Source organism: Rhinoderma darwinii, chromosome 4 (assembly GCF_050947455.1).
Source record: "Rhinoderma darwinii isolate aRhiDar2 chromosome 4, aRhiDar2.hap1, whole genome shotgun sequence".
NCBI lineage: Eukaryota > Metazoa > Chordata > Amphibia > Anura > Rhinodermatidae > Rhinoderma > Rhinoderma darwinii.
The window spans coordinates 308411445-308423429 of NC_134690.1; the positions used below are offsets into that span (position 1 = coordinate 308411445).

General features: G+C 46.1%; 1 protein-coding gene across 1 annotated transcript; it reads right to left on the bottom strand.

The window, feature by feature from the left end:
• Positions 1-4856: 4856 nt before the first annotated feature.
• Positions 4857-6029, bottom strand: LOC142761181 (histone H3-like centromeric protein A). The gene is made up of 3 exons (XM_075864375.1): positions 5933-6029; positions 5787-5864; positions 4857-5478 (listed from the first exon to the last, which is right to left on the bottom strand). The coding sequence occupies exons 1-3, from the start codon at positions 5996-5998 to the stop codon at positions 5347-5349; spliced, it is 276 nt and encodes a 91-aa protein (XP_075720490.1). The 5' UTR covers positions 5999-6029; the 3' UTR covers positions 4857-5346.
• Between the last annotated feature and the right edge of the window lie 5956 nt (positions 6030-11985).

The following is an 11985-nucleotide window of genomic DNA, read 5'->3' on the forward strand; positions in this document are numbered from 1 at the left end:
AGCTGTTGCTGTGAACCCACAACATGAGGTGAAAGGAGCTCTCAATGCAAGTGAAACCGACCATCGCTAGGCTGAAAAAAAATGAAGAAATCCATCAGAGAGAAGCACAAATGTCAGGAGTGGCCAAATCAACAGTTTGGTATATTCTTAAAAAAAAGAAGAAAAAAAAAAGAGCGCACTGGTGATCTCAGGAACTCCAAAAGGCCTGGACGTCCACGTAAAACAAGAGTGGTGTATGATCGCAGAATCCTTTCCATGGTGAACAAAACCCCTTCACAACATCTACCCAAGTGACGAACACTCTCCTGGAAGTAGGTGGATCAGTATCTAAGTCCACCATAAAGAGAAGACTTCATGAGAGCAAATACAGGGAGTTCACAAGGTGAAAACCATTAATCAGCCTCAGAAAGGCCAGATTAGACTTTACCAAACAACAAGTAAAGAAGCCGCCCAGTTCTGGAACAGCATGAAACTAAGATCAACCTGCACCAGAATGATGGGAGGAAGAAAGTATGGAGAAGGCTCGGAACGGCTCATGATCCAAAGCACACCACATCCTGTGTAATACATGTATAGCATGTGTAGCAATGTGGTGGCATGGCGGGGGCAGTGTGGTGGCATGGGCATGCATGGCTGCCTGGCACTGGGTCACTAGTGTTTGTTGATGATGTGACTGAAGACAGAAGCGGCCGGATGTCAGGAGTGGCCAAATCAACAGTTTGGTATATTCTTAAAAAAAAGAAGAAAAAAAAAAGAGCGCACTGGTGATCTCAGGAACTCCAAAAGGCCTGGACGTCCACGTAAAACAAGAGTGGTGTATGATCGCAGAATCCTTTCCATGGTGAACAAAACCCCTTCACAACATCTACCCAAGTGACGAACACTCTCCTGGAAGTAGGTGGATCAGTATCTAAGTCCACCATAAAGAGAAGACTTCATGAGAGCAAATACAGGGAGTTCACAAGGTGAAAACCATTAATCAGCCTCAGAAAGGCCAGATTAGACTTTACCAAACAACAAGTAAAGAAGCCGCCCAGTTCTGGAACAGCATGAAACTAAGATCAACCTGCACCAGAATGATGGGAGGAAGAAAGTATGGAGAAGGCTCGGAACGGCTCATGATCCAAAGCACACCACATCCTGTGTAATACATGTATAGCATGTGTAGCAATGTGGTGGCATGGCGGGGGCAGTGTGGTGGCATGGGCATGCATGGCTGCCTGGCACTGGGTCACTAGTGTTTGTTGATGATGTGACTGAAGACAGAAGCGGCCGGATGAATTCTGAAGTGTTCAGGGATTTACTTTCTGCTCAGATTCAACCACATGCAGCAGGTGATTGGACGTCGCTTCACAGGACAGATGGACAATGACCCAAAACATTCTGCGAAAGCAACCCAGGAGTATATAAGGCAAAAAAGTGGAATATTCTGCAATGACCGAGTCACCAGATCTCAACCCGATCGAGCTGCATTTCTTTAGCTTAAAGGGAATGTGTCGCTAGAAAAATTATTTTTTTTTTTTTTTAGTTAAACTGTTAGTATATAAATGATTAAACATTGTTCTAATTTTTTAACATTTTTTCACAAGTCAGGAAATATTATAGATTAGATTCTAATTTATAACATTTCCATGTGCTGGTCACTAGAGGGAGCAATTCCCAAAATTGCAGCATTGGCATGTGGTAAAGCAACCTCATTGCTTTATGCTGCAAAATTGGAGAAGACACACTCGCTTTAGCGTCCTCAAACAATCCCCCCTCATTTATCCTGGCTAGTGCCAGGAGAAAGGAGGGGGTTGAATGTTCAAACCTCCTACACTGTGTGTCGCCATTTTTTGAGCGAATGTACAGTGTAGGAGGATTAGATACAGTGGTAAATACTCAGTATAACACGAACATACACAAACATAACTTACCTGCTCCTGCCGCCGCCGCTCCGTCCGCTCCTAGTCCTTGCTTCTGAACATATGGACGGAAGCCGCGACCGGAAGTAGTCATCTTACTGTCCGGCCGCGACTTCCGGTCCACATGAAAATGGCGCCGGATGTCGCTCGGCGGAAGACCTTCCTTTTGGACTGTGTGGGAGCGGCGCATGTGCCGCTCCCACACAGACGGCGTACGCTATAGTGAATGGAACGGCTCCCGTTCGCATTCTCTATGGGGATGTATGTGCCGTATTCCATCTCTGTATGTGTCGTTAATCGACACATATAGAGATGAAAATAAAATTGCAGCCCACATAGTGAAGTGAAGTAAAAGTAATAGTAATAAAAAAGTACAACACAAAAACACAAATAAATAAAATTTATTTTAATAACATACTAAAAGCAATAACATATAAAAAAAAAATATTTGCGCGACACCTTCCCTTTAAAGATTAAAGGTTCTCTTTAATCTGTGTCAATATTGCAGGATGCGATCAGGTGGCCCTGTAAATATAGGAGGTGTCCATTTGCAATAGAAATGAATGGATGAGTATTTTTATCTGCAATTATGGTCCGTAATGGAGTGTGAGGTGTGTGCCAATATACAGAGCTTTACTAGCCTATTCTGCTGCCTTAAAGGGAATGTGTCGCGAATTAAACCTTTTTTTTTTTAAGTGTTGTTACTTATTGCTATTATATTTTTTACGTTTTTTGCTGTATTTTTTTTTCTTCCATATGGTGGAAAGTATTAAAAATTAAATAATAATTTCACATATTTTCATTGACTCCTATGCCCTGTAGCTGCCGTATTCCATCTCTGTATGCGTCGTTAATCGACACATACAGAGATAAAAAAAAAATGGCAGCCCCCATAGAGTAAAAGAAAGAAAAAAAGAAAAAGTACAACACAAATAAATAAAATTTATTTTAATGACATACTAAAAGCAATATTATATAGAAAAAAATAATTTCGTGATCATCCTACCATATATCCAACTTTACAGGTGTTTAGAAAGGTGCGGAGTAGAGAGGGAATATCACAACTGTTATCACCCCTCACTCCGGTTTTGGGTAACCCGGAATTTGGCCCAGGTCTGTCAGATCAGACCTTTAAGATATGGGTACAGCAGGGGCATTTTAGAGTAAGTCATTTTTATAGGGGCAATGCATGGCTGCATGGAGAAGAGCTTTCCCAGCCAGAGGGTCTCCCGGACGCGTCCCAATGGCAGGCGTTACAATTGACTCATTACTTGTCAAGACTACCTACACCGGCTTCCTATGACCGAGCTCTATCTTCCTTTGAAACTTTGTGTTCTCAAACGGGGCATGTGAGACGGGCCCTGTCCAGTCTTTACTGCGTGCTGCTCACTCCTGCTGAGGATTTCATCCCACCATATATTACGAAATGGGAAAGAGATCTTCAGATTACTCTAACACAAGAGCAAAGGGAAAAGATCATGCTCCTCACACATAAGGCGTCTATTAGTAACGCCTATCAGGAAACCAGTTTTAAAATACTATCCCGTTGGTACAGAGTCACACATGTGCTACATAAAATGTTCCCGGATGTTTCTCCTTTATGTTGGAGATGCGGCAGAGAAGAGGGAACGCTTTTACATATATTCTGGAGCTGTGAGAACCTTCGCACCTATTGGTCAGAGGTTCAAGATATCATTCTGGAGATCACAGGAATCTCGCTGGGAGTTGATCCGGCATGGATTTTGCTGCACCACCACGATATACCTGTGGGGCGCTACAGGAAGATGTTAGTGAGACATTTGCTGAACGCAGCTAAGGCTTGTATTCCGGGGGGTTGGAGATCCTCTGAGCCTCCTGTGACTAGACAATGGCTGGAGCACATTCACGAAATTCGGAGAATGGAGGAGTTGCTCCATTCCGCACCCGAACGAGCAACGCAGTTTCAGAAAACCTGGTTCTATTGGTTTGACTTCTGCAAGTCGGACAGATACAAGAGGGCCATGGGTGAACTGATTAGTGGAGAACCAGGGAGCTCTTGAGTTCCCTGTGGTCTGTGATGTGCTGTGGGGGGGGGGAGAGTGAGGGGAGAACATCTCCCCTTCTCCCTCTTAAGATTTTCCCTATACCCCCCCCCCCCCTTCCTTTTGTCCTTCTACCCTTCGTTTACTTCCCTATTTGAATCAATCATTACTAAGAATTGACTGAGATGTGGGTGATGGAGGGGCGGATGAGGGTGTAATGCTGGTATTCCTGTCTTGCTATACTAATGCTTGTAGTGTATTGATGGTACTATGTTGGGAGGACTTTGATTGCATATTTACTTATTGTTGTTGAAATATAGGTTGAAATGATCGGCCCTCATGGGCTTTTTCTGTACCCATGTCACCCCCTTTTCTTTTTCTGTATCCCCATTTCTTTTCTTGAAAATAAAAAATTTGAAATATAAAAAACAAAAAAAACAAAGGAGGAAACCCAGCGTCTGGTGATGTCCATGGGTTCCAGACTTCAGGCCATCATTGCCTGCAAAGGATTCTCTACAAAGTATTAAAAAAAACATTTATGGTAATGTTAATTTGTCCAATCACTTTTGATCACCTGAAATGAGGAGGTTGTGTAGAAAAATGGTGGCAATTCCTAAACTTTTCACAGGAGATTTTTGTTTAACCCCTTGAAATAAACCTGAAAGTTTCAACTTCAATTGCATCTCAGTTGTTTCATTTCAAATCCAATGTGGTGGCAGCAAAACCCAAATCATGAAGATTGTGTCACTGCCCAAATAATTCTGGACCCAACCCACACACCCACCCACACAGCAAACACTCTGAACAAGCATAGCTGCAGTGTAAAGAATGGGGGTGGGACAGAGCAAGAGTATTGAACTACAGCGAAGCTGGAGTCATTGATCATATCCAAGCCCTTATGAAGATTAGTCTAAAATGATGAAGATCAAAGTTATAATATACATTTTTTTTTTATTTGAAAAAATTAACAAATCTTCACAGAATAAAAACAGGAAGCGGATCATAAACTCAGCAGAACAATTAGAAGGTCGGCCAAATCAGGTTTCATTAGCGGTTGTGTCCAGCGTCTTTGTTAGCGGTTTTCTCCAGCAGTGCCGCCTTGTGGTCATTTTCTGTGCTACATCCTGGACCCCTAAAACCCATTACATAGCTGGACAGAAAAACTACTGCACTACCACCCTGCAAACTGCAGCGGCAGCCATATTGGTTGTAACAACTTTCCCATGAACAGATAAAACAAAGAAAAAAACTCCACTGTAACCAGTGTCAGGAGGGGGCGCTAAAGCCGGTTTACTCTTCCAAACTGGATCTTTTATGCAATGGTAAAACTTGTATTTCCCAATAGATTTTCTCCATTAATATAAAACTATTTACACGTGATCATTCTTCATCAAATCTTGAGAGATAAAACGGCAGCGTTATCACAGTTCATGCGGGATGCCTCGGATTCTCCGTGCGAGCTGCATGTCCTTCACAAAGAGAGTGCCCCTATTGGCCTGGTGACTGAAGAGGTAAGAATCTTCAAAGAGACTCACGAGGAAGTCCTCAGCTGACTGTGGATACAGAAGAGCATTAGTCCCTCTTAAAGTGACAGCACTCCCGGTATAATTTACTACACAGCTCGAAGGACTGATCAGATTTCACTTTTATGAGCTGTTAGCTAGAGTGATGGTGGGGGGGGGGGGGGGGGTCTGGCCTCTGGAACTCCCACAATGCATCACAACCCCTATGCAAATGTCCCGCTAGGGCATATGGATGTGTTAGAGGGGGCGGGGGCTGAGTAGTGAATCACTGCAAAGAGCAGCTCCCTCTCTGGTTGACCCATGCGTTACATGGACAGTGCATTGTATGAGATACTGACCTCTTGTAGCGCCATAAGTGCGGTGCTTTGCCAGTAGTAAAACACGCCGCGGGAATACTTCAGGCAGATCTCTCTCACCTGCAAGAATAAAAGGGGAATATCACTGACAATAAAGAGGAGCAGCCGCAGAGGACACATCCACTCACCAGGCGGAAAAACGGGGTTTTCTGAATGAGCAGATTGGTTGATTTTTGGTACTTTCTTATTTCCATCAGCGCACGGGCTCCTGGGCGGTAGCGTCTTCTTCGTTGTGTGCTCGGTCTGTGACTTGTTTCCCCACTACCTGTAAGAAAGAAATCCATAATCATAGCTGAAAATGAATCTCCCGCTACATGGAAATTCACTGTCTGGCCGGGTTCACACGTAGCGTAAACACGGCGGATTTTCTGCAACCGATTTCATTGCGGAAACTCCACAGCGTAATACAGAAGCAGAAGAGTGGAGGAGATTCAAACAAATCTCATCCAGACGCAGCGGAAAAAAACCGCCAAACTTACCCAGATCTCTCTGCTCCTGCGTTCAACCCGGCCTCCAGGGATGATGTCTCATCCCATATGACTGCTGCAGAACATCAGAGGGACACGTCACCATGGCTACGGGTAAGTATGGGTTTTTTTCTACCTTCTATGGACATTCCAGCCGAAAAACTGCAATTTTTCAGCCAGAATTACCTCCGGTGCCCAGGGCCAATACGAAGTGTACTTTTACGCCGCGTATCTGCCCTGTGTGAACATGGCCTATTACCTTAATGTCCCCCAAGGAACATCAGGTAAACAGATTTAAAACATAACATGCTACCTGCAGCCACCACTAGAGGGAGCTCATTGTATATGGTTGTACATTGAACTTGGTAACAAAACAGTATGCAGTGAGCTCCCTCTAGTAGTGGCTGCAGGGAGACAAAATTATACCATGTAACTGTCTACGCAGGAGATTTAGATCTCCGTTTCAGAAAACTGTGCTCCAACTGCTGTAAAACGACATTAAGAAATTAATCAGCACAGAATGTTGGACCAAAAAATGATATAAATGTGGACGTTCAAATTTTAAATACTTTTCTATGACTGATAATTTGGGGTCCATCAAGTCCTATTGATACCTGATTAAAGGGGTTGTACCACGAAAATAATTTTTCACCTATCCACAAGATAGGTGATAAATGCCGGATCGCTGCGGGTTGTTAACAAGAGTGCGGGTCCCAGAGTGGTGGTCACTCAAGTCATTCTATATGGCAGTGGTCCCCAACCTATTTTGCACCGAGGACCGGTTTGATGCAAGAACATTTTTGCTGGGACTGGCGGGGGGGGGGGGGGGGGGGTGGGTGGAGGGGTTAGAGTCAGTTCACACATTACGTAAATACGGCATATACCTGTATTATAATGCGGAAAAATCGGCAGCATAATACAGTAGCAGCAAAGCGGATGAGATAAAACACGTCTCATCCACACGCTGCATAAACGGAGTAGAAAAAAGGCTCAGAAATTGACGTCACAACATCGCGCCTGCCTGCGCGGAGCCGCTCACGGCAGAGTGCATAATTGGGCAAGGAGCAGTCAAACTTGACTATTTCCGGCGATCCCATAGGGAATGAATAGAGCGGTCGGACTGCAGGTTGGAAATTCTTAGATCCCTCATTTCATAATATATCTTCATGGGTGTGAGATGTGTTCTCAGATTCCCTTCCCAGGGCCATATAGTAACGTGCTTCCTGCAACCACCACTAGGGGGAGACGATTGTGCACATGCATACAGCTCCTGTTGTGCCTATATAAATCAGTCCTCAGTTTGCTCCCCCTAGTGGCGGCCTTGTGCTACAGAAATTTCTGTATGTAACAGATTTTTACCTGCATAGAAACGAACCCTCTAAGATATAAAGCTGAGAAACGGATTACAATCTAGTATTACACGACCCGAGGTTATCTGGAATTCATTTTTAAAATAAAATATATAATGAGAGTGATAAGATGATCAAGGTGCAACTTTCTCTTACTTGGCGGAGATTGAGGAGGAGCTGCAGGTTTCTTCTGCGGCTGCGCCGACTTCCTGCGGGACGAGCTTTTCTGGGGTGGTTTCATGATGATGTAAAACGCTGCTGAGAGTCATACAATCAGTTAAGCAGATAAGAGACGGTGACAATTCAGCAGAATGACAGGTGACGTAGGATAAACTGAGCGGTTTTATACTGACTGATGCCACCAATGCAAGTGACAAGAAAGTGATGACATTGACGGTGAAGATATGAGATTGCCGGATGTCAGTAATTAACGCACGCTGCATCAATGAATACAATAGATCCTCGCGGCATCAATTACCAGAACAGCGACATCAATGATCTATTTAATAATGCGGCAACAGAAGAGCTACCCGCAGCAGATCCCGCAAGCAATGGGCAGATGTTTGCAGACGTAATGGAGCCGTCTTTTCTGGCGTGATTCGAGGCGTAAAACGCCTGAAAATAGGTCGTGTGCACATAACCTTACAGAGAATCCGTAATCCAGACAAAGGTGGGAAATTTAAAACTGGAGCAAAGGAAAAGTGGAGCAGTCGTCATGGAAATGAAAGGCCGCAGCTGGAGGACGATGAGCTGCAACAACGCAGTACAAATATACAGAAATAAAACATCTAATAATCCATATGATCTCTAGACACGCAGCAGCGAAAATGTACCGTCAGCCCCCCACTCCCAGTAATGACCGTCAGCCCCCCCACTCCCAGTAATGACCGTCAGCCCCCCACTCCCAGTAATGACGTCAGCCCACCCACTCCCAGTAATGACCGTCAGCCCCCCACTCCCAGTAATGACCGTCAGCCCCCCCACTCCCAGTAATGACCGTCAGCCCCCCACTCACAGTAATGACCGTCAGCCCCCCCACTCACAGTAATGACCGTCAGCCCCCCACTCCCAGTAATGACCGTCAGCCCCCCACTCCCAGTAATGACCGTCAGCCCCCCCACTCCCAGTAATGACCGTCAGCCCCCCACTCACAGTAATGACCGTCAGCCCCCCCACTCCCAGTAATGACCGTCAGCCCCCCACTCACAGTAATGACCGTCAGCCCCCCCACTCACAGTAATGACCGTCAGCCCCCCACTCCCAGTAATGACCGTCAGCCCCCCCCCACTCCCAGTAATGACCGTCAGCCCCCCACTCCCAGTAATGACCGTCAGCACCCCCACTCCCAGTAATGACCGTCAGCCCCCCCACTCCCAGTAATGACCGTCAGCCCCCCCACTCCAGTAATGACCGTCAGCCCCCCACTCCCAGTAATGACCGTCAGCCCCCCCACTCCCAGTAATGACCGTCAGCCCCCCACTCCCAGTAATGACCGTCAGCCCCCGCACACACAGTAATGACCGTCAGCCCCCCACTCACAGTAATGACCGTCAGCCCCCCACTCACAGTAATGACCGTCAGCCCCCCACTCACAGTAATTACCGTCAGCCCCCCCACTCCCAGTAATGACCGTCAGCCCCCCCACTCCCAGTAATGACCGTCAGCCCCCCACTCCCAGTAATGACCGTCAGCCCCCCACTCCCAGTAATGACCGTCAGCCCCCCACTCACAGTAATGACCGTCAGCCCCCCCACTCCCAGTAATGACCGTCAGCCCCCCACTCACAGTAATTACCGTCAGCCCCCCACTCATAGTAATGAACGTCAGCCCCCCACTCACAGTAATGACCGTCAGCCCCCCCACTCCCAGTAATGACGTCAGACCCCCACTCCCAGTAATGACGTCAGACCCCCACTCCCAGTAATGACCGTCAGCCCCCCACTCCCAGTAATGACCGTCAGCCCCCCACTCACAGTAATGACCGTCAGCCCCCCACTCACATTATAATGACCCCTCAGTAAAGCCACCATCAGCCTCCATTCCCCCAGTAAAATGACCATCAGCCCCCTCCAGTAAAGCCACCATCAGCCTCAGTCCCCCCGCCCCCCGATAAAATAACCATCTGCCCCTCTAGTAAAGGGACCATCACAGACAGAAAGTGTGATTACCCCTGGGGAAGGAATAAATAAGGAGGTATAAGAACAACAACTCCCAGCATGTCCAGGATGTTATGTGATATCAGAGAAAGTTTACAGGAGGAGGTATAAGAGGAGAGGACTACAACTCCCAGCATGTCCAGACTTAGTATGGGATATCAGAGGACATTACAGGGAGGAGGTATAAGAGAAGAGGACTACAACTCCCAGCATGTCCAGACTTAGTATGGGATATCAGAGGACATTACAGGGAGGAGGTATAAGAGGAGAGGACTACAACTCCCAGCATGTCCAGACTTAGTATGGGATATCAGAGGACATTACAGGGAGGAGGTATAAGAGAAGAGGACTACAACTCCCAGCATGTCCAGGCTGTTATTATGGGATATCAGAGGACATTACAGGGAGGAGGTATAAGAGGAGAGAACTACAACTCCTAGCATGTCCAGGCTGTTATTATGGGATATCAGAGAGGACATTACAGGGAGGAGGTAGAAGAGGAGAGGACTACAACTCCCAGCATGTCCAGACTGTTATTATGGGATATCAGAGGACATTACAGGGAGGAGGTATAAGAGGAGAGAACTACAACTCCTAGCATGTCCAGGCTGTTATTATGGGATATCAGAGGACATTACAGGGAGGAGGTATAAGAGGAGAGGACTACAACTCCCAGCATGTCCATGCTGTTAAAATGGGATATCAGAGGACATTACAGGGAGGAGGTATAAGAGGAGAGGACTACAACTCCCAGCATGTCCATGCTGTTAAAATGGGATATCAGAGGACATTACAGGGAGGAGGTATAAGAGGAGAGAACTACAACTACCCACATTCCCCTGGCTCCATTTCTCACACAACTGCTAAGAAAGTAAAGAAAACCGCACTTACCCTGCCCAGTGTTAATGGCTCCTCTCCCTCCGTCAGGCTTCTAGTGGGAAGCGGTGGGCGGTGCTTGTAACAGACGTCCGCGCGTCACGTCTGCTACAACGTCGGGGGCGGAGCTTGTAGCAAAAAAAATAAAAAAAATGTAAAAAAAAATTGTGATTTTTTTTTTTTTTTGCCGTGGTTGATCCGCGGCACCCCTGAACAGCTCTCGGCACCCCGGTTGGGAACCACTGGTATAGATTATATAATAGCCCCACAATATAAAAGCCAAGAAAAACCAAAAGGCTCCCGCACTGCGTTCTTCCAGGTTATGTATCGCCCCCTTGTGGCTAATAGAAGAAGTACACCAAATGTTCAAACCATCGCTAAAGCCAACAAAACTATATCCTGATGTTTGATCTCCCACAATCTATAATAATAATATAACCGCGCGGTCTCAATGACGTCATCAAGACCTCGGGCTGTAAAGAAAAGCCTGTTTATACCCCTGGGTTCCAGGATGGGTCTATTTTAGGCTCGATGGGTTTCTATCAAGTTCTATAGAAAATGCTTAGAAACGTTGTGATATTAAAAAAAAAACTTTTATTGACATTAAGACCCCTTTACCAATGCCGATAATCATACGAGCGCTTGTTTTCGATCACAGGCAGCGACGATCAGACGATAAACTGCACTCATTGGTCAGCTGATCACATCTTTTATGCATCCCAAAAAATCCTCGTTGTCCACAGCGTACAAATGGGATGTGCTGCCGACAATACGTAAACTGTACGAGCACGGACCATCGTATTAACCATCGCTCATCCCCGTACAGCGTGCGTCGGCTCGTGTAAATGAGCACCGAGTCACTGGATACATCGTTGATCGTGCAAGTTCCATCTAGTGAAAAACTGTAAACAGGGAGGAGGGGGATGCAGCTGCAGTTTCTTATGCCCCACGCACGCGACCGTATTTTTCATCAGTAATTACAGCAGGGACTCTCCCATAGAAGTCTATGGGCGCTTCCGTAAATATGGGCGGCTATGGATACGCATCCGTACTCTGACCATATTTATGGAAGCGTTGCTATGCAACATGCTGATGACATCATTTGCATCCTCCCTCTTTTTTTTTACGGATCCGTATATACCGATGCAATATGGACAGTTTTCCGGGATAGATGAAAATACGGTCGTGTGCATGGGGCCTTACTTGGTGTTGCAATGATGGGGGAGGGGTAGCGGCTGGTACTTGCTAGTTATACTATTACTGATATACTCATTAAAGGGGTCTTCGCATCAGACACATTTATGACGTATACATAGGATGTCAGAAAGATGAG

Bases quoted from the DNA above. Each gene is read 5' to 3' on its own strand.
- LOC142761181 (XM_075864375.1), bottom strand. From the start codon at position 5,998: ATGGAAATAAGAAAGTACCAAAAATCAACCAATCTGCTCATTCAGAAA. The intron at 5,865-5,932 runs GTGAGTGGATGT...TTATTCTTGCAG, and splicing joins AAACCCCGTTTTTCCGCCTG to GTGAGAGAGATCTGCCTGAA. The intron at 5,479-5,786 runs GTCAGTATCTCA...CTGTATCCACAG, and splicing joins CACTTATGGCGCTACAAGAG to TCAGCTGAGGACTTCCTCGT.